Source organism: Emys orbicularis, chromosome 17, assembly GCF_028017835.1.
Source record: "Emys orbicularis isolate rEmyOrb1 chromosome 17, rEmyOrb1.hap1, whole genome shotgun sequence".
Taxonomy (NCBI): Eukaryota; Metazoa; Chordata; order Testudines; family Emydidae; genus Emys; species Emys orbicularis.
In genome coordinates this window covers 13,678,735-13,706,247 of record NC_088699.1, presented here as the reverse complement: position 1 = coordinate 13,706,247, position 27,513 = coordinate 13,678,735, and the positions used below count along the sequence as shown (strand labels likewise).

General features: G+C 42.2%; 1 protein-coding gene across 1 annotated transcript; it reads right to left on the bottom strand.

Annotated features, from left to right (window-relative positions):
- Positions 1-30: 30 nt before the first annotated feature.
- Positions 31-27,085, bottom strand: LOC135890738 (merlin-like). Its single transcript, XM_065418143.1, has 18 exons — positions 27,053-27,085; positions 24,742-24,850; positions 21,445-21,570; positions 20,918-21,040; positions 15,603-15,686; positions 14,541-14,609; positions 14,201-14,283; positions 12,905-12,980; positions 11,916-12,053; positions 10,012-10,086; positions 8,865-8,978; positions 8,257-8,379; positions 7,086-7,303; positions 6,040-6,142; positions 4,803-4,930; positions 2,228-2,378; positions 1,325-1,534; positions 31-66 (listed from the first exon to the last, which is right to left on the bottom strand). The coding sequence occupies exons 2-18, from the start codon at positions 24,829-24,831 to the stop codon at positions 31-33; spliced, it is 1,947 nt and encodes a 648-aa protein (XP_065274215.1). The 5' UTR covers positions 24,832-24,850; positions 27,053-27,085.
- Positions 27,086-27,513: the final 428 nt, after the last annotated feature.

Here is a 27,513-nt window from a genome sequence, read left to right as displayed (position 1 = left end):
ACTTCTTGATGAAAGCATTGCTAAGACGCTTCAAATGTAGATCACGTCCGAGTCTTGCTGCTGAACCTACGTGCAAATCAAAGAAGTTATTTCCACCCTAAAGTTCTGTTTAAGCATATGAGTGGGAGACAGGAATTCCTTAGCTCTAAGCCTGGCTTTGACATCAACTCTCTGTGGCCTTGAGGAAGTCGCATCAAAATGGCTTGACTTTTTTTTCCTGTCCTCCCCATGTAAGTTTTCACACTGACAGACATCACTTTGCAGTTTGGATTCTATTTCTTAAAACAATTACCTTATTATTTGCATTAGGAAGATGCTGCTTCTGTCCAACTGCATTGGACTTTGTATCTTACAATTCTATGCCCACAGTCTGCACGTTAAGGTCATGTGACAGTCTCTAGTGATTCTGAAAAATCTTTACAATAAATATACAAAGGAGGTGACGAGCACAGCTCAAGTTTATTGATCATAGAATAGAAACTCTTGCCCTAGCCTCATTCACAGACAAACTTTCCTTTAAACCTCCAGTTAGTTCTCTGGCAACCAGTACCATTATTAGTGCATAAAGTTACTTGTTGGTAACTGTTCAATAACAATTGCCTGCCCTTAAACCAGTCTCATATTCAGAACAGGATTTCTACACCCCTCCAATCCTCACTCCAGTTAGTCAACTCTAGAAGCAGACTGAGCTTCTATATCCCCCCAATGTATTCACTCGCCTGGAAGGAGCCAAGCATACAAGAACACAGGGTCTCCCTCATGGACCCACACAGCACTGGTGTGAAACAGCTGATAGAGAGGCGGTGTTCTATGACCATTGCCACGTAAGAGCCGATATGTAGGCGGTCTGGTCAATTTCTGTTACTGGTATCTTATTACCTACTCCTTAATGCTAGAAGTTAGGTTTTCACAGCCATAAATACTAGTGCAGAAGGGAATCATGTTTATGTTTTAAACTGCTGATGCCAGCACTAAGGACATATTAATTTACTTTCAAGCTTGGTCAAACTATAAAGAAAATGCAGCTATTTAATACAAATCCTCTTGTTGTCTAACGGGATTTATCTTTCATTCATATTCCAGCTTTGATCACAGGTGGAATGGAGTCAGCTGATCTCATCCTAGTCCCCATGATGCCCATTTTACAAGCTGCCTTAAATGGCATGCAAACTGAAGGACTAGAATAACTAGCAGTCCTTCACAGTTTGGGATTGAGGGGCACTGGCAGAGTTGGGTGGAAGACGCTTGCCCAAGCTATTAATTCCTTACTTTCATAAGCTATAAATTCATTCACATTTTGGGAAAATACATATAAATCCATTACCTTTATAATCTGTTTTCTAGTTCCTGTCCCCACATTGCTGGCAACCAAGGTATTTGTTTGAAAAGTTGACTTTTCCACTGGCACTGTATGTTGATTCTTGTTGGTACATGGCCAGCTGCTTGTGGCATTTAATGGATAAGCTGGGAAGGGCTTTCGAAGATTTAAATCCAACAAGTCTCCAGCTCCAAAGGTTTTCATCCATGAGGGAGCCTTTAAAGGACAGAATATGTGAAACAGTGTTCTCACTACATCAGCTCACGTTAAGCCAAAGGCATATCAAATACATGGACCTGAAATTATAGGACCCTTCTCTCACCCAAGCCTCCTTTTTTTGTCTCTAACGTGTGTTACTCTAAGACAAATTTCTATTAGGTTTGGAGAAATCTAGAAGAGCTGGGGCCTATTACTGTTGCACTGGTCCAGAAAGGGGCTCGAAAGTTTGTTTGCTAAATCACAAGAACCTAGCATAAAAAGCTGACCACACACACACACACACACACACACATGAAGTAGAAAGAGACTGATTACAACTATGCCACATTTAACTGTTATGAGCTTGCAAGAGCTTATTTTGCCCAACAGCCTTCATGGGACTCTTCCTGGGAGCTCACAATCTTTCACTGTTGTACATTTGAGGGGATTCCTCCCATAAAACGCTTCCAGCAGAAAATGCCACTTTTCATGTCTCCAGACCCACTTTTCATTATCAATAGAGATAGTGAATGTGTGTTTCGTACCAAAATATGAAGCATATGTTTAGCATATGCTTTTAGAAACATTATAGGGATTCCAATGTCTCTTTGTTTATGGTGTTAACTGAACCTTATATATTTATTAGTTTCTACTGCATGAGTAAGCTTATCTGTTATTCTTATTATAAAACCTATATTTAGGGTTACATACATTTCCTATTGAACGATCCAAGGATCCAAGAACTTCATTCCAGTGAGAGTAGAGCCCATTTTGTTTTTCCTCTAGTTTCAGTGCATGGATTTCTGACTTCAGCTCTTTCAATCGATCTTCAAATTTTTTGCTCTTTTCCAAGTAATCTAACCTGCAAGCCACACAGGGAGAGAAGACGACAAAAAATGAATCTAATTAGCCAGTGGTAGCTCTAAAGGACAAGTGCAGAGTCCTGCACTTAGGACGGAAGAATCCCATTCACTGTTACAGACTAGGGACCGAATGGCTAGGAAGCAGTTCTGCAGAAAAGGACCTAGGGGTTACAGTGGACGAGAACCTGGATATGAGTCGACAGTGTGCCCTTGTTGCCAAGAAGGCTAATGGCATTTTGGGCTGTATAAGTAGGGGCATTGCCGGCAGATCGAGGGATGTGATCATTCCCCTCTATTCGACATTGGTGAGGCCTCATCTGGAGTACTGTGTCCAGTTTTGGGCCCCACGCTACAAGAAGGATGTGGAAAAATTGGAAAGAGTCCAGCAGAGGGCAACAAAAATGATTAGGGGGCTGGAGCACATGACTTATGAGGAGAGGCTGAGGGAACTGGGATTGTTTAGTCTGCAGAAGAGAAGAATGAGGGGGGATTTGATAGCTGCTTTCAACTACCTGAAAGGGGGTTCCAAAGAGGATGGATCTAGACTGTTCTCAGTGATACCTGATGACAGAACAAGGAGTAATGGTCTCAAGTTGCAGTGGGGGAGGTTTAGGTTGGATATTAGGACAAACTTTTTCACTAGGAGGGTGGTGAAGCACTGGAATGGGTTACCTAGGGAGGTGGTGGAATCTCCATCCTTAAAGGTTTTTAAGGTCAGGCTTGACAAAGCCCTGGCTGGGATGATTTAGTTGGGAATTGGTCCTGCTTTGAGCAGGGGGTTGGACTAGATGACCTCCTGAGGTCCCTTCCAACCCTGATCTTCTATGATTCTAAAGGAGGGTTTTGTAGTTTTTACATTCATCTATTTTGTAAGGGCAATTTGTAAGAAATTTCCATTCATAGCTTCTGGGGCAAAACCCATCCCCATTGTAAATCCACTCATCTTACATCAGAAATTAATTTGACACTTGAAGTTATTCAATTGACAGTCAATAACTTCATCTGATTTGTATTTTATTTATTCTGATATTTGCTCCAAATGGGCCTGGACCTCTGTTCTCCAATTGTTTCATTACAGGGAAAGGCTTTCAGTGACCCTGACTTCTTTTTCGTTGTCATTACATTCATTCTGAACTGCTGACAGTACCTGCAGGAAGTTTACAGATTTGGGTCTGCTTGTGGAGGGAGGTTTGCTTTAACAGGGAGAAGTCAGAACAAAGGGGAATGGTTAGAAATGTAAGCTCAGGCTATGGGCTGCATGGGAAACCTGTGAAGACACATTTACTTCCAGATGATCACAGCAATACCTGCTCCCCCTCAACTAGAAATCCAGCAGTCACACACACAATCTCCTGTTAGGTGTTATTAAACAGTCGGAGAACCAGCTTTATATAGGAATCTGCAGAATCATAGAGGGTCCCACAATAGGTATAGATAAGACTTTAAGTCTGTCTACATCCATCTGTTGTCTCTTGTCTTCTACTTAGATCATAAGCTCTTTGGGGGCAGGGACCATCTTTTTGTTCTGTGACTGGACATTGCCTAGCACAATGGAGTCCTGGTCCATGGCTGGGGGTCCTAGGCACAACAATGATGCAAATAATAAGTGTACTAGCTCCTTGCATGGTCAGCTAATGTACTATCAGAACATTGAAATGCATTAATCAGTCAGATACTGATACTGCTGAAGTTATTTGGCTCCATATGGGGGTATCTGGACTGTGATATACAGGAAGTTAGGCTAGCTGACTAATGGGCTCTTCGGACAATAAACTCTATGAAAGCATAGCATACTTTATAGTGCATGCGGAGTGAAAAAATTGTTTTAAAAAGAGTGAGTCTTGCCACTTTATGTCCATTTGCCCACAATGCAGCTTATAAACCATTTTTAACATTCAAGATAGCCACAGAACCAGCTTGATACTCTCCAAGATCTGTGTTGGCAAGCAAGTGTAATATCTAGGAACATTTTGAATAGTCTTTTGGTAGATTTTAAAGCCACTTTTCACAGGAATGTAGGAAAGACCATAACAGAACAATGGTTCCCCTAGTCCAGTATACAGTCTACAATGGGGCAAAGGAAAGGAAAGCCCTCTCAATGCACCAGTCAGTTGTTTCCATCCTCCTGCATACTCATATCGGAGCAGAGTGCTTTGCCCCTAGACAGTGTATTCCTTTAAATCCCAGAGCTCTGTACTCTTCATGGCTAGATGCCAAGAAAACATCTTTTCTCCTTCTAAAAATCTAATGTGTTACAGAGCTGATGCTATTACTTCTGTATAAGGCAATCACCCATATGTATTGTGCGGAACAATCCTGCACTGGTAGGAGGATACATCAGGAGATACAATAGGTATTTTCCACCTCTAGTTTCTCAGGTTAAGACTCCCTAGTTTATTTACATCTTAGGAGTGTTCCAGTACCTCTCTCTTTCTATCTCAAAGGACAGTCTCTTCAGATCTACGTCTTTTAAATCCATCTTTACAGATCCTTTGTCAAAGTTGACATCTCTGGTGTCAGCAGGTGAATGATGAGGATACCGGGCCACATGCTAAAAGATGCAAGATAATCAAAAAGAGTGTGTTCCATTAACAATACAATTAGAACGTTTGTTTTTAATTTCAAGTATATTTCTAGCTTCTACAAGAATCTCACACGCGGTCTCCAAAATTGATGTCTTCCCATGGATTCTAAAGATGGCTGTCGGCATTCGTATCCCTTTCCTCCCTGGCTGGCTGGCCCTACACAAATCTTTTTGAAATAAAATGTTAGCCTTCAATGCAATACATTACAATGCATACAGACTGGGTGCCAATGAGAGAGAAGCATCACGGCTGGAATGTTTCCCATCTAGTTTTTAAACTTTGTGGCTATCACAGAGAGTGCAGCATGTGCACAGATTGGCTTCCCCATAAGAAGGATTAGTGGCATTTGCTCCTGGCACCTCAGGTCACAGTGGCAAATACTGCTTCTGTGCAAGCCCACAGCTTTACTTTAAACACAGGCCGGAAGGAATAAACTTTCATCTGGTCCTGTTATGCTCACAAAAATAGAAGCTAAAGTACTGAGGAGTCTGGCACTTTTGAAAATGGGACTCGGACGCTTTTGAAAATTTTACCCTAAGTTGCTTGCCCTAGTTCACATAGTGACACAGTGGCAAAGAATGGAGTAGAACCTGACTGTCCCAATCCTCTGTTTTGACAATGCAGATTCCCTCTTTTGCTATACTGGAGCATACAAAAGAAGTTTGAAGCCGCAGACAAGTTTTCATCCACAAAGCTCCTTTTCTGAGCCCTTCCTAAAGTTCTCTCAATGTCACTCAGTTTCCATATTTCACTTCTGTCAGTACGACATCCAGGTATCCTTAAATTGCAAACATCTCTGGGTACTGTGTATGCTACGTGATTAACAGTGATGGTGTTAGATAGATTAGATAGATATTCCTTAAATTGTCATGATATGTTAAAATTGAGAAGTCCAAAGACTGCAAAGTACAAAGAGGTTATAAATACATCAGCTTGGTAACAAAGTGTCTTGAGCAAGCTTCATGGATAATGTGTATTTACTTGTTAGTTACATTGTATCTACATTTAAATGATGATTGGTTATTTGTCCACTCTCCAAGAAAGTGCTGCCCAGAATGTAAACTGGGTAACTTACAAGATAATTAAGCTTAGTTACATCCAGAAGTTTCTGCTTTGCTTTTCGTTCAGCTTCCCTGGCTTCATGCAGATCCTGTTTTAGATGTTCAGCTTCTTTGGCTCTGTCAGACAAACATATTGTGAATGTTAGGTGGTAGATTTCAAACATGTGGCAACACACTGAGTTCATACACCTAGCTTGTTTCCTGAGAGACATCTGTTAGCCTTTGAAATAGTCTTCACAGGTGAAAGCCTGATTGCATGGGACATTGTAAACTGGACAAAGCACAAGAAGAGGTGATTGCGGGAACAGTCCTGCATTAGCTGGCTGATTTAATAGATCTTTTCTATCTCTAATTCCTATGGGCCCAGTTCTGCACCCATTGTCTTGTAATCTCTGGGCCCTCAACCATTATCTGACATCAAAGATCCTCTTTGGGATGCTCGTTTGAAAAGTAAGTGCTCCCTGTTTTGGGAAAATGTTGTTTAACACCATACTAGCATAAGTAAAGTGCCATCAGGTACCAGGGTGATAAGAACTTTACAAATACCTGTAACAACAAATAACATGAGGCACGCCCTGTATTTTAGGATAGCACTGAGCCCTAGCATTCTATACATGTGCAAACAATAGAATATACATAATCTACAACAGTGTCTATATTAAGTGCATTACACTGGGCTAGGAACCCCATAATAGAATCCTGCAAACCGCTTATAAGTTTAAACTCCTCTAATTAGCATGGTTCTAGCGTTCACAAGGCTTTAAATGTAAGTTTAGACTCTCCATTAGTAGCCCTCAGTCTTTCGATAATGCTAAGAAGGAGTTGCTGCACAGTTACAGTTAAAACTCTACAGCGGAGGATGCAATTTTTGCTAAAATTTCTGGCACTAATTTCAAATTCACTGGTACAAGGTGGGAACGAACAAGATGCACAAAGCTGTGAAGTGTCACCTGGGGAATTCCTCCTTCCACACGTAAACTGTAGGAAGATAGTCCCACAGTATATCCACAAGTGCCATGGCCGACAGATGCCACCCACCAGACCCACAAGCAAATCTAACCTTCGATCCGACTCTTTCACCAGTTTTACTGCAATCAGCTCTGTCTCCCGCATCTTCTGCTCCATCAGACGCTTCTCCTCCTTGGTTTTCAGTGCTGTGATCTCCAATCTCTGCCTCTCTTGCTCAGCTTCTGCAGCATTCTGGGCCAGCAGTTTGGCCTCTTCTTCTGCAATCTGAGCTTTCTCAGCCAGCAGCTCTGCTGTTTCCTGGGACCGGAGCTAAAAAGAGACAGGATTTATCTTAGCTACTATGATGCAACATTTAGAAAGGAAAAATAGCTCCAGTCAGCTTAGAAGCAGGAGGTCTTTCCCCTGCAGATCATAATAATGTTAAGCCTTAACATACCAAGGATCATTATATTCGTCCTTAGCCCTCTTTACTGAGGGCCTAGAGCCAAGTAAACATTTCCAGGATGTCTAGTCTCCCTCTGCTCCAGTATTCTTGCCTTCCTCTCTCCCTCACTCCTTCCGCCATATAAGACCTCTCCTCCTTTACTCAGCACTGGACTAAGACATCTCCCAAATGGGCAGAGCCTAGTGAACTCTGCCTGCCTCCTTTCAGCTACCAGTCCCACCTGCTACTGGCTTCTCCACAGCTTCAGTTCCTGATGCAGCCTGCTTTCCTCTCCCTCTGGCTCCAGGCCTGAACAAGGTGTTGGCAGAAAAATCAGGGGGAAGTGGGTGGTTCCCAGCAAATGGAGACTGGGGGCAGGCCTGGCTCCCTGCAAGAGTGCAAGCATGCCCTGCCTCCCAGAAAATCTCCCTCCTTTCCTTAACAATAACCCTCAGGGCACATCTACACTGCAATAAGAGACCTGTGGCATTGCCATGGCTGGCCCAGGTCAGCCAACTCAGGCTGCAGAGCTAAAAATTGCAGTGTCAATGTTCGAACTTGGGCTGGAACCCGGGGTCTGAGACCCCATGAGGACAGAGGGTTTCAGAGCCTGTGTTCCAGCCCGAGCCCGAACAGCTACACTGCAATTGTTACCCCCGCAGCCTGAGCCCTGTGACCCAGAGTCAATTGACCTGGGCTCTGAGACTCAGTCCCATAGGTTTTTAATTGCAGTACAGACATTCCCTCAGTGTCCTAGCTAACGCCACAGGAAAAGGAGCTAATAAATCTTGACTTCGCCCAAGGCCAGATGACATTCACAGACTACTGCAATGCTCACCAGTGCCTCGTTGGCTTGCCTGGCTTCATCTTCCATCTGGAAGAGGCGCCTTTCCAGCTCTTCTTTGGCTCGCTCTGCTTCTTCTCTGAGCTGCTTCTCCCTGGCCAGCCTTTGAGTCTCCATCTGGAAAGATAATGAGTGATGCTCACCGACTGGGACTGCAGAGCAAACTGGGTAAATATTTCTAGAGAACTGAAAGCTGTCCGGCTGCTGCACGGCTATCTGCCACTATCAGGGCAACTTGCAAATTGCCAGGGCAGTTCATCTGTATTGAATCCGACAGCTGGTGAGCCTGGTTATTTAAAAGTGCTGTCAATATGGAGCACTTGCGCAGGTGTAGTACAAAGGGAGGAGTGACACATGCGCATCCCTCTACCACAGATACCACCCATACACAACACACATACTGTATCCTCTGACATTCCACACCTCCCACAGCTGCTCATATTCTCAGTCCCTCCACATGCATCAACACAGACACCATTGAGAGCGCGCACACACACAAATTCATCTCTGCTCATGATATGAACAAGTAGGGTGAAGAATAATGTATGTGTAGTGAATGGAATAATAAATACTTTCAGCAACAAGGAGCAGAAGGAACCTACTTTTTTTCTAGCCTTTTCCTCCCTGGCCTGAGCTTTCATTTGCTGGATCTCGATGGAGTCTACTTTTCTCCTTCTCATGAACAAGTCATGGTTTCCAATGCACAACTGTAAAATCTGCAAAAAGCAAAGCAATTGCAACACAAGTGAGTTGCAGTGAGCTGGGTGAAGAGCACCGCACAGGAATGCAAACACATCTCCTACTTGGGGGCGAACTTCAGAGTCATCAGGAGCTAGCAATTCCTCCCCCTCCAATAAAAGTGACAATTAGTTTTGTAGGTTTCTAGCCTAGCAAGTCAAGGTAAGGCACATCTTTAGTCAGCAAATATATGATTTGGACAGGTTCAGAACAGGCTGAAAGTCTCTTTCCTTATTCAGTCACCTTCTCTGGCACCAATTTCTCCTCCAGTTCTGCTGGTGTAAGAGAGGTAAATGGAACTAGTCGGGGTGGGGGCATATGAGGGAGAAGAGCAGTAGTGGCATGGCAGGTCATCTGCAGAAGACCCTCCACAGGTGCATAATAAGATGAGGGCTCTGCAGGTTGGGAAAGGATTTGGTTAGCTAGGGAGAGGACTGAGCCGGTGTTTTCCCCCCATCAATCCCATAGGGATATTTCAATGAAAGATAATGGCAACCCAGTCAGCAGTATCGTATGCTGCTTCCCTTTCCTTGTTGTTCCTTGAGGAAATGAGAATCCACAGAAGCACCGCTCCTGAGGAAGCAAAGGGGGCATCATGCCTTCCCACAATGCCCTAGCCTTAGATCTGCAGGATTTCCCTGTGGCTCTCTGGTCTTTTACACAGTTGGTGAGTCTCCTCCCATGCCCATTCTAAAAAAAGAGGGCAAAGTCACCCACAAACAGAATAATTTAGATGAAAAAAGCAAGTGTTCAGACAGACAAAGTTTCCTGGTCCCCGGGTGGGTTCTCTCATGTAGGGCACAATATGGTACACCGGTTTCTCTCATTAATTTTTACTAAATTACTGCAACACTAATTTTTATTATGGCTTTAGGCCTCTTAAGTACCAATACTCATGACACACATGACCATGGCGTATTCTGAGAATAAGATTTCTCATTCTGATATCAATCAATGCAACTGAAATGGTTACTACATTCAGATTTTTTAAAAGAGCAGCAGCCCACTTACCAGTTTGTTCACTTTGAGCTGCGAGGAAAAGAATTTGAAAACTTCTGCTTTTTTATCAAGAGGTTTAATAGTTAGCTGGAAAAAAAAAAGGAAGCAGAAAAGTCTGGATCAATAAAAAGCTGAAACTACTCAATACTATTTCTACAGCAGACAATAACGAACCCACACCTACGTGAAAGTATTATCCCCAGCATAGAGGGGAAATTGAGGCAAGACGTTAATGATTGCTCAAGACCTCAGAGAATCAGAGCCAGAGTTGGGATTAGACAACAAGAGTTCTTGGTTTCCAGTCCTGCAATCAGATTGCTAAGGGGATTTTAGAAGTTGAAGCTGCCAGCAATGGGGCCAGTTAGTACCAGCTGTGACAGTGGCTTTGTGATGAACTGGATTGAGGCCATCAAATTCAATGGTCATCATTATAATGAAGTTATTATTAATCTCTAGAAGTTGTCTTTTTAACAAATTTAATACTCCAAGCCTGCCCTTGTGAAGTATCCAACACCACTCTGGTTAGGGTGACCAGATGTCCTGATTTTATAGAGACAGTCCCGATTTTTGGGTCTTTTCCTTATATAGGCTCCTATTACCCTCCACCCCCATTCCTATTTTTCACACTTGCTGTCTGGTCACTCTAGCTCTGGTTATAAACCAAACAAACAGGAAATACACAACAAAAGGCCTGAAGGATAAAAACTGGACATCAGGACCCGTTCACGGAACTTTTCCTTATTCAGAGTCCATCTCCCAAATTGTTTTCTGAGGAGTCAGTGAAAAAGGGCTATATTGCAAGGGGGCCAGCACAGTGTTTCACTTCCTATGTTGAATTCAACTCAACAGTACAATAAAAGCAGCTCCCTTCTTTTAGATCCTGGCCTTCGCTGTGACTCATGAATTAGCACTCTATTCCGATTCACTCATTTGCATTTTGTTGCATAATCTCAGTGCCGGTCACCTGATTTCAGATACAGTTTCACTGAGATTATAAATAAAACTTGTTATAGCTCATTTTATTCTGTGGATAACAGTCATTCAAACATCTTGCCCAAAGCAAGGCTGTGTTTGAATAGTAGAAGATAATGAATGTTTTCATACATGCACACCTCTAACTTTGGATTTACACCAGAGCAGAATTGGACCCCAATTTGAAAGGACTCATTGAAAAGAAAGGGACAGACTGTGCTCCGCTTTTAGTGTTAATTCCTGGGGATTCCAGTGCTGATGTTTTCTCCTGATCAGTCTTCCAGTTAGCAATATTTCAGGTATCTCTCACACCTTCCCCTCCACACTCCCCCTTCTTTGTATGGAGGATGATCTGTAATCTCTTTAAATCCAACTGAACTCTTATGAAATGTGCTGGATTTATAGCTCTGGAGACGGAAGTCTTCTACTTATTCACAGAACAGATAGAGTGCAGGTAGAAAATGCAAATGCCTCCCTACATGCCCTCTCTTGCCATAGTCCCTCCAGGTCAGGATGGAGGCACTAGCTCTGTAAATGAAGATAGAGTTCAGTCTTCATGGATCATTCAATCCTTGGCTTCTCCACAGGGGCAACTGGAGCCAATCATGGTGGCTTTTGTAGGCCTTATCTTCTGGAAAATGAACACAAAACCACCACACTTTTTTCACAGGTCAAAGAGCCATCAGATTGCAATGAGGTGCTCAGTTTTCAGGGAGGGCTGAGCACCCATAGCTCCCCTTGAAACCAATGGGTGCTACAGGTACTCAGCACCTCTGGGGGGGGGGAGGGGAAATTAGGCCCATAATTCTGAGTTTTGTTACAAATCCCCCATCCTCGGGGGTTTTTCAGCTGTTCAGACAGACAGACTGCTTCCAATCTATTACAAGAATCCCTGTGTGTGCACGCGCAACCGCAAAGAGAGTAATAGGTTAGATCCATCCTACCTCTTTCTCACTATAGGAAATGTTTCTGATACCACTCCATTCAAAAGACTTATTTGGAGAGAACCTGTTATTTATGCTGTAGACGTGAATACCTTTAGCATCAACTCCAAGTAGGAGATCTGTGTCACTCTTATTTTGCTGCAAAGGAATACAATAAATTATGAACACCACCATTTCTAGTGGCATGTACAACCACACTCCAGCAGCTTGTTTATTCTAAGCAATTTATTTGTATATTTTAGAGGCTAGTGTCTCCACCATATAAGAGGTTTATTAGTCTGCTGCCACCTCTAGCCAACAGGCCTGGTCCTTTAGCTTAGCCAGTAGAAGCACATAGTTTTAGATCCAGAGATCCCAGTCTCAGTCACCATAGGTGACCCAGGGCCACCCAGAGGATTCAGGGGGCCTGGGGTCTTTGGCGGCAGGGGGCCCCCGCTGCCTAATTGCTACCGAAGACCCGGCACTTCGGCGGCGGGTCCCGGGGCGGAAGGACCCCCCGCCACCGAATTGCCGCCGAAGACCCAGAGCAGAAGAAGCTCCGGGGGCCCAGCCCCCACGAGAGTTTTCCGGGGCCCCCGGAGCGAGTAAAGGACCCCGCTCCAGGGGCCCCGAAAGACTCTCGTTGGGGCCCCTGCAGGGCCCGGGGCCTGGGGCAAATTGCCCCACTTGCCCCCCCCCCACGGGCAGCCCTGAGGTGACCTCACTAGGGTGTCATCACATGCTGATATCAAAGACCTTTTACAGACATTAAATAATTAAGCCTAATAGTTCTATTCACAGGAACTTATTGTATTTATTTTGCAGACTAGTAAGCTGAGAGAGTAGTGTGTCCGTGGCCACATGGCCAGTCAGTGGCAGAGGTGGAAACAGAACCTATGAATCCTAGTTCTAAGTCCCCTGCTCAGGAAACACTGGCCCTCACTGGGCTGAAGATTTAGAATCAATGAATCTATAGTAAATAAAAATACAGCTTAATATGATACACTTACAGCAATAGGAAAGTAATTGACACCGTACATCTCCAAGTCCTGAGCAATTTTCAAATAGTTCATCTTTGCTTCATCCCTAGAAAGCACAACAGTGATTACACTTGGAAATTCAAGTAAATTCCAACCAATTTTCCTCTTCTCTAATTTTCCATTACTATTTTGAAGAGAGCAATCCTAACCAGGTGACTGGGTCTTTTGCTCCTTTGTAATTTGGTTTACTTGTGCTTAAGTTTTGCTGTACAGCTTTTAAGAGCTGCACTGTTAAGTGCATGATCTATTGCTGACAGCTTAACCAGTGCAGTCTACTCCAGATGAACAGAGTAAAGCTTTACCAACCCTGTTTGAGTCACATATAGTATAACCTTTACCCATTACTGGTAACTGGCTCCAATCTCATCTCTGTGTGTCAGTTTTGCCTCTTTCAGATGTTAACAGATGCCACTGGCTAGAGACCTACTCTAACATGGTCTTGCATGACACAGGAGTTTTCCCCTCAGGAAGTGGTTCACTGAGAAGTATTGCTGTAAGAGGCTCCAAACAACATTTTGCATTAAAGTCCAAAAGGCACACCGAAGCTGCCCTTTGACTAACAGAGAAAGTCTTTCAGCCACTCATCAACATCATTGCCATTCTTCTTTCAAGCCAGGCAAAATAATAAATACTGAGGAGAGAATGTTAATGTGCATCCAGGGCAGCTAAATAAAGAACAAATGAATTAAAACAACTTGGGCTAGATCAACTCTGGATGCCTAAAACTCATATTGAGTTTTATTTTATTGCCAAACAGGTTTGAGTACATCACTGTTAGTTGTATAAGCCCTGGAACATTGACATGGAACAGCACCAAGACAAACCCCATGATTCTTGTACAGGTCGATTCCCCCCCCTCCATCTTGGTTCCTAGCTAAGTAGACTCGTGCCTCTATAACCCTAGCAATTTCTCTCGGATTTCCCTAAGTAGGTCTGAGATATAGGGAGGTTCATTCTCTTTAGCTTAACATGGGGCCTGGTATGGCGTGCCTCTGAAACAGGGCCTCAACCCCTCCATTGGCTTCAATGCAAGTCGAAGGCACTAAGTCTCTCTCAGTTGCTCAGCATCTGGTATGAGCAGGATCTTAGTACCAAAATATTGTATTTTTCCATTCAGTAATAAATGTTCTTATTAGGAATACAATGTTGATAAAGCAACATAAATGGGGGTCAGACACCCATCCGCTGACTTATACCTGTAAAACCCAACTGGGTTGTACTGATGTAATGGATATGTCTATGATCTCCCAAGAAGTGTTACAGTACCTGGCAATACCCCTGTGCTCTGCATACCAAGCTGATATCTTTTCTTCCCACATGTCTGCTGTCATCTGATACTGCCTGAGGACCTACAGAGCAGGGAAGGAGTTGGTTTTCTTTTGAACATATGAAGACGTGCTGCCAGTGGGGTGTTTATTACCTGCCGCTCCCAAACAACACAGTGTATAAGTGTCAACAAAGTTCACAGCTGGGACTTCTTGCCAAGTTCAGAGCAAACACACATACACGAACAGTGTGAATTCCTGGGGTTATAGCCAGCCCCATGAAAATATTTGCTTCTTCATGCAGCTAAAAATATTCATGTTCAGGCATGGGAAATACTTACTCTTTTGGGTAACAGCTCTTCTTGGGCAAGAAAGCCTGGCTCATGAAAATTCGGGTCATAGTCACCATACTGTCACAGAAGAAGACAACAGACTTGGTTAAATACCTGCAGGATGCTGGAGAATTTGGTAGCTGGACAACTTTTGTCTAGAATGACTGCCTCAAGGGGGAAGTACAGCCCAAGTAAATGGGCTTTGTGCAGGGATCCACTAGATGGGTTTGGGGTATGGAATTTGTCGTTAGTCTGTGGCCAAGGCATGTGGCTTCAACAAGCCACTGTTCTAGTCTATGGACTGAAATACTAGGCACAGTCCCTCCACAGCCCTTTGCAGAAGTTCCAGTCTGTGAATCCATGTAACTACAGATCAAGTGACTCCTTCCCTGTCCCACCCTCCCACATCCTCCTTCGCCTCAGCTGATTCAGAGGCGACAAGGAGCCCACTTCAGCTGCATTCTGAGGATGTGGTGGCTTTGCTGGCTCAGCTATTCCTCCTGTACACACACTCACACATGGCTACTGCAGTCAGCAGTGCAGAGGGATTGGTGCTGACCTTCTGCCATTGGGCAATTTTGACCCCTGTGAGCATATGGTGGCCTCTGATACTTAAAGATGCGGAATGTCCTCAGTTCCCATTGATTTCAGTAGGAACTGAGGGCAACCAGCCACCTGCAGGATCCATGGACGTCTTTTAAAGAGCCAGGAATAATTTTACATTTTAATATAAGCTTATACCAAAGTGCTATATACAGATGTTTCAGGGTCAAGATATTCACATGCTCACACTCTGCCTCTTAGCGCAATAGGACAATCCAGAGAACAGGATCTAATTTTAGTCCTCTAACTTGTTAAAAGCATAATGTAAAATAGCAAACAAGCCTCTCTCTCCCTAATTGCAAGTAATTATATAGAATAGAACACTCCTCTTTCTGCAATACCTCCATGTCCCCAGCTGACCTACTTTCTTCACAGCAAAGTTTAACAGTATTGTCTGTGTTAGTTAAAACTGTATAATCATGTTTGATAAAAACTGAATAAAAAGAAAAGCCACTTTTGTGCACTAACCTTAGCCTGCACAGCATAAGAAGCCAATAAAACTGTAGCCTCTGGAGAGCAGTAGATTTCTTCATCCAATATCTGTTTCTTAACCTAAAGATGGAAAAACAATACCAAGTTATGAAAGACAATCCAAAATCAGGACTTAAACTAAGCTTGAAGTGAATCAAACAAGCTCTCACCACAACCTGGCACCAGAAATTAACAGTTATGAGATAATAACAGCAACAAACAAACAAAAATACACTTTAGAAACACAGGATATTCAAAGTTAAGGTTAAATTTACAGGAAACCCAAACCTTTGAAACTATGGAAATCACAGTTAAGATAGTTTGGCTATCCCCACAGAGATAGCCGTCAGCTATCTACTCGGTCTTGCAGATGATTGAAAAAAAAGTGTACTACAGAACATGGATTTTATCATTTGTTTCATGCCCACATATCCAATACTAAGTGAAATGATTTCTCACCATGCTAACTTGCACACTTTTCATCTAACTGCTCTAATCTTATGATCCAGGCATATGAGGCTTTTATAGAGAAACACATTAGCTTGGGGTCTAAAGACATGTGACTAGTTGGATGACACATGAATCATAGATGGTGAGCACTCTCCGAAGATCAGGACCCTAATGAAGAGTGAGGAATGATTGCCTTCCATATGCTATCTGTCTATTCAGGAATTTGGAAGATTTGTGTGCACATGTTGTATATGACCATAGAGAAGGCCAGAAAGATGCTCAACCACTGTATGATTAAGATGAAAGTATCCTAGTTTTTGAGATCAATGCTAAAATGAAGGCACTTGTTTTGGATGGCTAAAGTACCATATGATAGAGCATGTTTCTTATTTTCTCAGCACTTCGTTACTGGCACAGAGTTAAGGTCCTTTGGCTACTTTAACTGCGAATTTCCATCTGTCAGAGGTTTGGGTTTCTTGTGAGTTTCATCTTAACTCTGTCCTGGTTTTCTGAAATTTGAATTTTCTCTTAACTCAAATGTTATTGAAAGGTAATATGCCTTCAAACCACTAATATGTGCCTCTAGCCTTCATTTCACTTTAAGCCAGTTTTTTTCTGTGTGAAAATAAAAATGTGTGTCTACCTTACAGTAGATAAAAGGTGCTTTACAAGAGCAAAATATTATCAGAGATCATCTGAGAATTACTGAGATACAACATTTTCCTGGAAAACAAGTGTTCAACTAGAGATCAAGGGCCCAATTCTTATGTATACAAAGCCTGCTTTATACCACTCCAGCAACACAAACAGGCCTCCATTTCCAGGCCCCTGTACACTGCCAGAGTGGTGTAAAGCTCCCTGAATGTAAATGAAAATTGTCTCAGAAGTAAGTGTTAAAACTGAAGAAACATTTTAACAGCAGTAAGAAAACCCAATGAAAATATAATGCTCAGTTTGCTTGACATCACAAATTCTTAAATTTTAAAATGGCAAGAGCAGGTTTTTTTTCCATACGGGTGAGAAAAATGTAAGGGAGAAGCTTTTATTACTGTGAATCTAGAATCATCAGGTTTACTCATTATCCCACATTCGTATATGCGGAATGAATCACCACTCTCTCTCTCACCCATCTATTTGGCACTCAAGCATATATATCCAGGAGAGAAGCTAACACACATCTTGCTTTTACCAATAAAAAAAAAAAAAAAAAAAAGAGGTGAGCCAGCTCCTCAGCTACTGTTAATCAGCATAACAACTTAATTGTCTTCAGAAGAGCTACCTCAATTTGCACCAGCTGGGAATCTGGCCCACTGTATCTAAATAGGGCTCTACCAGGTAGCTTAGGCCAAAAGTTTAAATTTTGTTTTAAAACAGCCTTACAAAATGTAAAGTTAATAGAAATGTTCTCAAATGTAAAAAAAACCACCTCAGTTAATACAGTTCTGCAGTGCTTGAAGTTTAAACATTGCAACATTGGACTAGTGAAGGAGAACCACAATGTAAAACTGACTAGTAAAATAGTGAAACTAACAAGTGTTTTAGTTGACCAGGCAGAGCAAAGTGCAGAAAGTTCAGGAGGAAAAAACGACATAAATGGTAAAAAGTTAAATATTTTAAACATTCTTTCCATTTTAATAATCTAAACTGATAGTAGTAACACAGGTACTAATGTGAGGGGGTTTGTTTGTTTTAAATCTGATTTTAGCCCAATAATTTAAAGGAGAATTGCAATATAATATTCACAAATCCCCCTCTCAATTGCAAATGAGTTTAACCTGGAAACAGAAAAAGTCTTGAGGAATTTATAGCCTTAAACACTTCCAAAATAGAAGGAAGGAATGACCTGAGGTAACTCAGTTATCTTTACAAATATGCATTGGGATAGCAGATTCTGTGAATTGAAATGAAACATCAAGGAAGGATTTTTATTATTAAAAACTTTATTCCTTTGGTGAGCACAATCTGTGAATTTGTGTTATAGTGCAGGGAAACTCATTTCTAAGCTGCTAAAATGGAAAGAATGAAAGGGTTTTTCTTCCAAACTGGAAAATTGCAGCTTTTATACTCCATGTTACAAATCATATCTTTCACAATTGAAAATGTCCTTGGACAAATTCTATATGCATGTCTTTGGGATTTTGAAATTAAATATTACAAACACGAATTGTTATAAGTCTTTAGGCAGCAGATAACTTTCTCTGTCCATTAGAGAACAACTATGAAGAGTTTTAGTCATGTAGTTTTATTCACACATATGGCAAAATGCTATTATGCCACATTAATATTTAGACATTTCAGTAGTCTATAAAGCTGAAATCTGTAGGCATGCAGATGTCTGTACATGTCTTTCCTAGTAGTATCCAGGTGCAATCTTAAATTCTTATTGTCAGGAAACTCTGCAAGTTCAAATTTGTTTTTTGCCATGTCTTTCTACTTTGGAATGAGAAGAATTACACTAATTGCATATCTGAAAGTCAAAGCCAGTCAAGGCAGGCTCAAGGGGAAAGAAAAAAAAAAAAAAAAGGCAAAATGAGGATTAAAAGAAAGGCAAGGAGGAGAGTTTTCGTCCTGTCATCTCTTTCCTAAAGGATTCAAGAAACCAATTGTCAAGTGGTTAAAAGAATCCAAATGGAACAACAGTTCCTTGGAACAATGGCATTTGTCCAACTACTTGATGAATTAATACTTGCCAGGAAACAAGTATACCTGCTGGGCTTCTATATTTAATATCATACAGCATATAGACAATCATATTCCATGCCTCCAACCTCCTTTGCACAGACATCCAAGTTCCAAAAACAAGCAGAACTGCCCTGGTCCTGCTACAAAGAGGAAGCCATCTGTTGAGAAGCAGATGGAGCAGCGCTCTACAGTGGCTCTGTACACAGTAGCAGAGAAGTTGGGCTGGGGCAGGCCGAGGAATTGGCAGTGGTTCTATGAATAATTGGCCAAAACCTTCATGCATGGTGTATAAGAAGGGCTAGTCTAGCAGCTGTGGCGAGACAACATGGTTTCTTTGTTCCAGGTTGGGGAAGGATTCGAGCTCACCCATCTCTATGTAGGTCACCAAGCAAAGCCTGTTAACTCAGCATGAGACAAGAATTTGGCGCATAGTGCACAGCGTTCAAAGGATTACCAGAACCATAGAAGACTCCAGGACAAGCGTAATGGAAATGACCAACCCTGGCAATTCAATTAGAAAGGCAGCCCTGCAGAGCTACTAGCTCTAATGTACAAGTAGAATTTATCTTAGTTTTTTAGCACCTTCCATCCAGAGATCTCACCGTGTTTAACAAATACTAATTAAGCCTCACAGCACCAGTGAGAGGGAGATAATCTCAATTTTAAAGAGGGGAAACAGGCACAGAGCTGCTAAACAACTTGCCTGAGATCATTTAGGGTGTCAGGAGGAGAAAAGAACCCCAGAGTCCTGACTCAAGAATTCTGCTCTCACAACTACTGCACTATGCTTCTGAAAACAAAGAGCAACTCCAATTCTTTAGTAACAGGTCCCCTCTTAACAGTTATTGAAGTGCTGGAAATTATTCCATTCTCTCCCAGCAAAACCACCATTTTTATTTCCTAATGCAATCAACCCCACTGCAGGGAGTGGGGTCAATTATACTTCTGTGTGCAGTGGGATTCCATTAAATTCCCAGGGATGGGGAACACAACTCCAATTGGCTGGCAGAAGTTAGGAGCATGCAAGGTGCCAGAGGACTTCTGAATATCCCTGAAATGCTATCCAGAGAAACATACATAGTATATTGGTGCTGTTGTACAGTAAACAGGGTATACGGTTTACTTGATTTGAAGAGTTAGACCAGTCCTAAACTTGGCTTATCTGTAATAAGTTTGCAAGAGATTTAGGCCAAAAGTATGATGAGTCCATTGATTTGTTTATATAAATTACTTTTTTATCCCAATAAAATTTAAGAGTTTGCCAGACCGCCCGGATTTCCATGTCCAATTTTGTGCATTTTACATGACCCCTCAGTGTGATTGAATCCATAAGGGATTCCTTGACTCTTATGTTGCTGTCCCAACAGGTTTTCAAAACATATTCGGGGCAGACTTTCTAGGTATGAAAACTGATGGATACAATCAGAAGAATGAAGGTCCATTCTCAGCCCAAGGGTAGAAATCCAGGAAGCAGAGCAAGAGACAGAAACAACAGGCAGCAGCAACAAGGACTACAGACACTGATTTGCTAAGCTGGTCTGATCTTGCCTTCAAACAATTGAAAACCCCAGGGCTCAGAAGATTTCCAGACCAAAGAACTGTAGGTCTTAAAAAAAAAAAAAAATTATGGAGCTGTTCATATTTCCTGGTTTTGCTATGTTTCTTCCTTCTCACCCCAGCCATCAAGTAAAAAGCTTCTCCAAATCTCCCTGGGTCTGCTTGAAGATTTTACACACACATACACACTCTCTCTCTCTCTCACCCTTGCTGAGGAAAAAATAGGTAATCAATAATGATGAATGAACCTTGAAATACTCAAAGGTTATGTTCACATGGGATTAACACCCAAAACACTGACTGCTTGATTCACATTCTGGACTGTAAGTCCCAGCAGCTGTAAATCCACCTGTAATAGGGACACAGCAACACAAGCCACCAGGAGACCCAGAGCTGGTGTAGCCCAAACAATGGGTAGGTCGTTTAATAAGGTGACTGAGCCCACTGACCAGGGGAGGAGATGATTGTTATGGATTCCAACTAGGATACTCCACGGAGAAACTGCAGCTTGCCTGCTATGGGCAGCATCACATTGAGGACTAAACTACAGACAAGAACAAAGAAGACAAATCATGAAAAGGGATGGGATGAACAAAGTTAACAGTTAAAAACTGCCTCCTGACCTGCAAGAAGAATAGATGCTGGGTAATTTCCTGTAATAGTTCCTCTTCCACTTTCTCTGGATAAAATTTAGCCAAAAACCGAAAGCTAACAGGGTCTTCTTTGGGGATTTCTTGATCCAAAACCTATTTAAAAATAAGCATTAGTAGAAGCAGCAGTGAAAATGGTGCAGATATGCCTCAGAACACAATTCCAGATATCAGTTAGAAAGCAGCCAGCATTTGAGCCAAGCAACCCTTTCAGATTTGAGCAGGAAGGACATTGCCGATTCTAACTTTAACAACTAACACTATGCATTATGGGCTTGATGCAGGAATCAGTTGGTGAAACCCTATGGTTTATTTTATGCAGCAGATCAGACTAGATGATCACAATGGTCCCTTCTGGCCTTAAAAATCTAGAAGTCACAGGTCATCGCTAAACATATGAGCCTTTACCTCTTGAGCTGAAGTAGTAGCTCCTGTAGGAGTAACCTAGCTGAAAGGAGGTTGACAGGTTGCTGTTTTTACAGGCTAATTGTTTTCAATACCTTTTTATCCATCTTTAACCAGGTGTACATTCCTTTTATTGTGTATTGCAAGCCAAAAAACCAAGTTTCCCTTAGTCCTAATGCTCGGCACACCAAGTCGAACAAGTCCTTTCCCTTCCACTTCATCTAGAATGAGAATGGGAAAGAAAAAAAAATGACAATGGATTTTTCAAATGTTATTATCTTAATGAGGTGCTCTAGGGCTGGTTTTCTAAAGCATGGAGGATTAAGCAGGTCATGGTTTGCATTCTTCCTGAGAACTGCATTTATCTCACCTTTTGCTTTTCAAATAAATGTGTTACTGTTGTCTAGTGGTCAGAGGAAAGGCCCAAGAGCAAGGCCCAAAAGCCCAGTCTTCTTGATGTCTCTTCTAAGCTCTGCCACAGATTCACAGTGCAGCTTCTGAGTACGTCACTTAACTTCTCTATCCTGTATTTTACTTGCATATAAAACCAGGGATGGTGCTACGTTGCAAACTTTTATTAATAATTTGTAAAGTATTATTTAATAATTCATGCAAATTGGAAAGATGGGGGCAGGTGGGTTGAAGGGAAGCCCAAGCCTAGAAGAACAGTAATGCATAAAAATCATAGGGTAAATCCATCCTTGATGTAACTCCATTACTTCAGTGAGTTACACCACAGACCAGCTTGACCTCTTAACTATACAGGCTCTTACCTTACTCCCAGTCAAGTCAATGGGGTTGGCCATTGCCTTCATTGGGATGGGACTGATCCCACGATAGAGGCAAGATTTGTTGTATCCAGGAAAAAAATTTAATGACATAGTCTAATGATAGGCCTGGCATAGATATAGAATGAATTAGTTTGCTAGGCCAGCTCCGTCTAGGAAGAAGGTTTTGATTAAAGGACCTGAAGTTCTCTCACACACAGTCACGTAGCTTTATTTTTTTTTCCTCTGAAAAGGCTACACATCTGTTTCTCCTATATGGCGGGGTGTTACAAGAGTTGCTGTCTAATAACGTGGGTCAGACCCTGAGAACTTCATGGTAAAAAAAGTGAATTTATGAGTAATATTTGGATGGGGAGAAGGAAATTACCACCCCCCACCAAAAAAAACAACAATAATATTTTGCAAAGGAGGGGGGAGAGAGTACATTACATTGAATTTAACAAGGTTCCTGAGCTGTAAGCAATATTCCAAAATCCTTTATTTCTGTTAATCTGACAAAATTATTTTAGATCAATGTGTAACAGCAACATATGACCTGTAACTAGGTTATCTGATCTTTGGGTGACTTCTAAAAACCAAGGATTATGTAACAATTCACATCCAGAACTGACAATCCCAAACAAGATTGCCAACTCGCACAATGGCAAGTTCATTCAACCCATACCAGTTCTAAATTTTCACCTTTGATTTTTAAATAAAATCATTTCCCACCCTTTTTTGCTACTGTTGATTTAGTATGTGTTGACCAGCTGGCCATCTCTGTATTTCCTCCACAGTAAACCCCAATTCAACCAGTGACTGGTCATCTGCTGCATTATTCTCCTGCATGTGGCGTTCATTCACTCTCTTCTTTTGAGCCTGTATTTCTCGATTTTGTTTACTGGGGAGTCAACCAGTGGAAGGAAAGAACTAGCTTGTGTGTCCAGATTTGTCCCCTGCCCCCCAAAAAAGATTCCCCCAGAAAAGACAAGAGCTTGGACTTTCTAAAAGTTATTCTGACTAAACAAATATACTTGAGCATGGTAATGGTGTTTAAATCCAGAAAACAAGCAGGCACCTTTGAGGATAAGGTCTTAGTTCCCAACTCAAATATGCAGGGGGATATCATTCTGCAACTTGTAAAATAAGTTACAGACCCTGGACCTGCTCTGGCAAGGTGCTCAGCACCCGCGACTCCCATTCAAGTCAGTGGGAATGGGCCACAATCAGCACCTTACACGACTATGTCATTTGTACAAAGATTATATATGTGCGCACACACTGATATTTACAAGAGGTCCTTGTATTGCACACCAGTCTGACTAGGATGAAGGATCAGACTGAAATCTCTCCAGCTGGCATAATGCCACTTCAGCTGTACTGTGGTGCTACAATCAGAAATTAATTTTACGGAGGTAGTTTTAGGTTTTTATTGAGCATATGACGTCAAGGGTGCATAACAGAACATGTTTTCTGAGACAATTAATGGTCCCTCACCTTAGGTCTGATCCTTTATTTCTTAAATAGCCTATTAACTGAGGACTTTAATGGATACCCATTACAGAGTGCATGCCTTGATTAATTCTTTACCTGTACGACTGTCTTTTCACATATACCATGTCAGTGTATTTTGGTGAATACTTTAAAATGAACATTTATTAAGTTAGTGCTGCTAATCATTACCGCTATATGTAGGGCAGGGTCAGTGGCAGCACAAGCTTCCCTACACTTCCCCCATCGGCATGCCTCCACCATGAAGTTGGAGGGACCTACTATAAGGTTGTGGGTAGTTCGGTCTATTCAATCCTTGGCCTCTCTGCTGAGATCCCCAAGGTGGCAACAAGTGCTAAGTGGTTTTGTAACGTGGACACTTATCCACTGGGAACTGGACTGAGACCACCCAACTTACTTCACACAGGTCACTGAACAACCAATACATAGCAATGCCTTGCAGGCAATACTGAACTGAGCTGGGTTCAAACCAGCACCCTACAGGTGAGAGACTATGGGTCTGATTCTCAACTGTCCTGCACCTCATGTACTCATTAACCACCTGTGCAAAATACACATGAAATGCTAGTAGATCAGAATCCCACTTTGCACAGATGTAAGTGACTACACAAGGTGCAGGACGGTGCAGAGTCAGGTTCAAAATCCCATTACCAAGCCCCTGAGCCATCCAGGCCCCTGATTAACAATTATTTTTCCAAAGCCTGTTTGTGGTTGTACTCAGAATTCTCCAAGTCAGACCTTAGTAACATGGAGGATTTAAATTCTCTCCAGGGGCGGCTCTATGTGTTTTGCCACCCCAAGCATGACAATCAGGTGGCTTTCGGCGACGCGCCTGCGGGCGGTCCGCTGGTCACGCCGATTCGGTGGCGTTTCTGCGGGAGGTCCGCCGGTCCCGCGTCTTTGGCGTACCCACCGCCGAATTGTCACCGAATCCGCAGAACCGGCGGACCTCCCGCAGGCATGCCGCCGAAGGCAGACTGAATGCCGTCCTCACAGGGACCGGCAGGCCGGCCCCCGCGGCTTGCCGCCCCAGGCACGTGCCTGCTGCTCTGGTGCCTGGAGCCACCCCGGTTCTCTCTCTCTCTCTCTTTCCCCCACCTCCAGGAAGCTTACCTCACAGCTGAACTCCATTTCAGCATCCATTGTTATAACTTTCACTTTAAAAGTCTTAGGTTGCTTCTTCTTCAGTCCCCTGATGGACATTTTTTCAGGACAACTGCAGCTAGAATTGAACAAGAGTAACATTATCAAAAGTATACATTTAAATAGATTTGCAGCCCCAAATTGTGTATTTTCTGGAATAAATTAATAAATCCCAATATAAAATAAGTCTGATCTTGGGAAAGGAGGAGGAAATCACTCTCTATTATGAGTTGTCTCTGTATGTGATAGCGTACCTGACAACAATAGAAAATCCAGACCATAACCAAGAAAGGAGATTAAGATTTTACGGTACAGGAGCAAACTTTTTCTTAATGTATTATTTATATGAATAAGTCTCCAACTTTTCCTCCAATTTGAGCAGATATTCAGACCCACCATTGCAAGGGCCTGTTGACTGCCTCTTATCACATGCGAGCCACACATCCTCAGATCCAGTCCCCCAAGGTACTGAAGTGTTTCCTTCATCTGTTGCAGCGTTGCAGTATAAATGTCAAAATATTACAAACTACAACATCTCGCTATTGTGTTGCAATAACACAAATTATGACATTTATCTTGTCCCTTTACAGACTTAGACAAAATTCTCCCTCCCAAGCCAGGATCTATGTTGCATATGCCATACTCTTTGAGCACAGAACTGCTGCTGACATCAATGGAAGTTGTGTTGCAGAATACGCAACAAAAATACACACCAAAGAGCAGAGATCCACAGCGCTGACCAGAGAGGACAATTTTGTTCTTAATCCTGCTCTGCCTGTTACCGAGGATGCCCTCATCTTACTGACACATGTGCCAACAACATATGCAGTGAATAAATTACATTTTAATACTTCTCTAGGATATATATTTAAAAGATCAGTTAAGCCTCATTGATGTAAGGTAATTTAAATATTTATTTTCACACGAGTTCTTGTGATGTGAGTTTAGTTCAGTTTTGCATAAGCCCACATAACATATATTTTAAATACAGCTGACTGAGTACTATATATAAAACTATATGGAAAATGTGTGTTACTCCCATAGCCAGATGGTTTTGTCGATTCTAGCCCAACTAAACATTGCAAACAGGGGGCTCGGCAGTGGGACATGGATCCGCACCATGCTGTCCTCAGATTTTAGGAGTGTAGGAAAGTAGTCCATAAAGTTTTGTTCCATAAACTAAAAACAGGAATTAATAGCTTTGATCTGAAACATACACAGCCTAGTTAACATCTGAGGGCGATATAGGCCAAGAAGAGACCCAGAGTTCTTGGTTTCTTACAAACTAAGGCTGTTCTTATAGTGTGGCTAACCTCCAATCTTGTTTTTAAAAATTCCTAAAGAAGGTCCTAGCTTAAATTGAAAAGGTCCATTTGTCTGAACCTCCCAATAATTTATAAAGCATCTTTGTTCCTTTTTTCTCTTCTACTAAGCTGTAAATTGGCAAAGATACACAATATTTTCCATGTATTTTGCATTTCAACCAAATATCTCAAGCAAGCACGCACATTCTCTTTTCACTGATGGGAACACAGAAGCAGAGAGCAGGTTAGTAAGGTACCCGAGGTCACACAACCAATACACAAAACACAAACAACAATGGCAGAGTCGGGAATAGATTCTCAATGAAGAATCGATCCCTGCACCAGCACTGAGACCATTGCAGAAATCATGGGGACGTGGCTCACACTCTCCCAATCCTGAGGCTGCTGGAGGCTGGTTCAGGCTCAGGCACAGATCAGCACTGCCAAGTTGTGCCTTGGCTATAAGGCCGACGTGCTGTAATGTGGTTGAGGAACAGCTGGGACACAGACGTGCCCTAGCCAAACCCTCTCACTCACACCTCCAGAACAATCCCTGTACTGGAAGTATTTTCCTAGAGGGGTGAGACCACTTTTCACCAGTCTAACCAATCCAAATTGTCCACAGGGCAATTGGAGCCTGCATTCTAACCACTACAGTATACTGCCTCTGTATTTAGTATACAAAGTTGTACTTCTGTCAAAAGATTAAATTAACATTTTGCCAGCTCAGCCACCATCATAAGTCTCAGTAAGGATCTGAACTGAAGCTATATGAAAACAAGTGTTTAATTACTTTGATACCTTTTAAGGCCCCAATCCTCCAAGCTGTTCTAGATGTGACCAGTGCACATGACGGTAATAGTACTTTTGTGTGTCTAGTATATTCAAAAGGACACTCCCACACAGCTTTTCCTTTTATAAAGGTAACTATGTGTGTTGTACTTTTTGGAAGTATTAGAGTATTACAGAAGACGTACTTAGCACTGGTACAGGAGATGACTGTTAGATGCCAGCAGAACCAAAGTGAAACAGGGGAATGAAACCTTCTATCCCCAGTCCTGCAGAGACAGAGAATCAGTAGCTAGAGACAAGAGAGCAAGAAGTTACGTAATCTGTTTTTAATGTATACTTTGAATTCATTAATCCAAGGGTTCTCAAACTTCATTGCACCATGACCGCCTTCTGACAACAAAAATTACTACACAGCCCCAAGTTTTGAAATGTCAGAATTTCTCACTAAAGGGAATTTTCTAGTTTCAACCAGACCTACTCTGAGGAACATAAGAGGAGAGCTTTTCCGCAATGATTAATCCAAGGACCCACTGCTGATTTTTTTCACACCAGTTTAAATCCAGAGTAACTCTACTGAGCCCTAATACCAGTTTAAAACCCTTGTAAGTGAGAGAAGAGTCAGGCCCTTAGCAACAAAGGAACCTTT

What these genes read in the sequence shown, in the direction of transcription:
- LOC135890738 (XM_065418143.1), bottom strand. Translation starts at nt 24,831, where the DNA reads ATGTCCATCAGGGGACTGAAGAAGAAGCAACCTAAGACTTTTAAAGTG. An exon ending in GGTTAAAGATGGATAAAAAG is followed by an intron (nt 21,041 to 21,444) that starts GTATTGAAAACA and finishes ATTTTTAAATAG; the next exon opens with GTTTTGGATCAAGAAATCCC. An exon ending in AAGAGCTGTTACCCAAAAGA is followed by an intron (nt 14,284 to 14,540) that starts GTAAGTATTTCC and finishes CCTGCTCTGTAG; the next exon opens with GTCCTCAGGCAGTATCAGAT.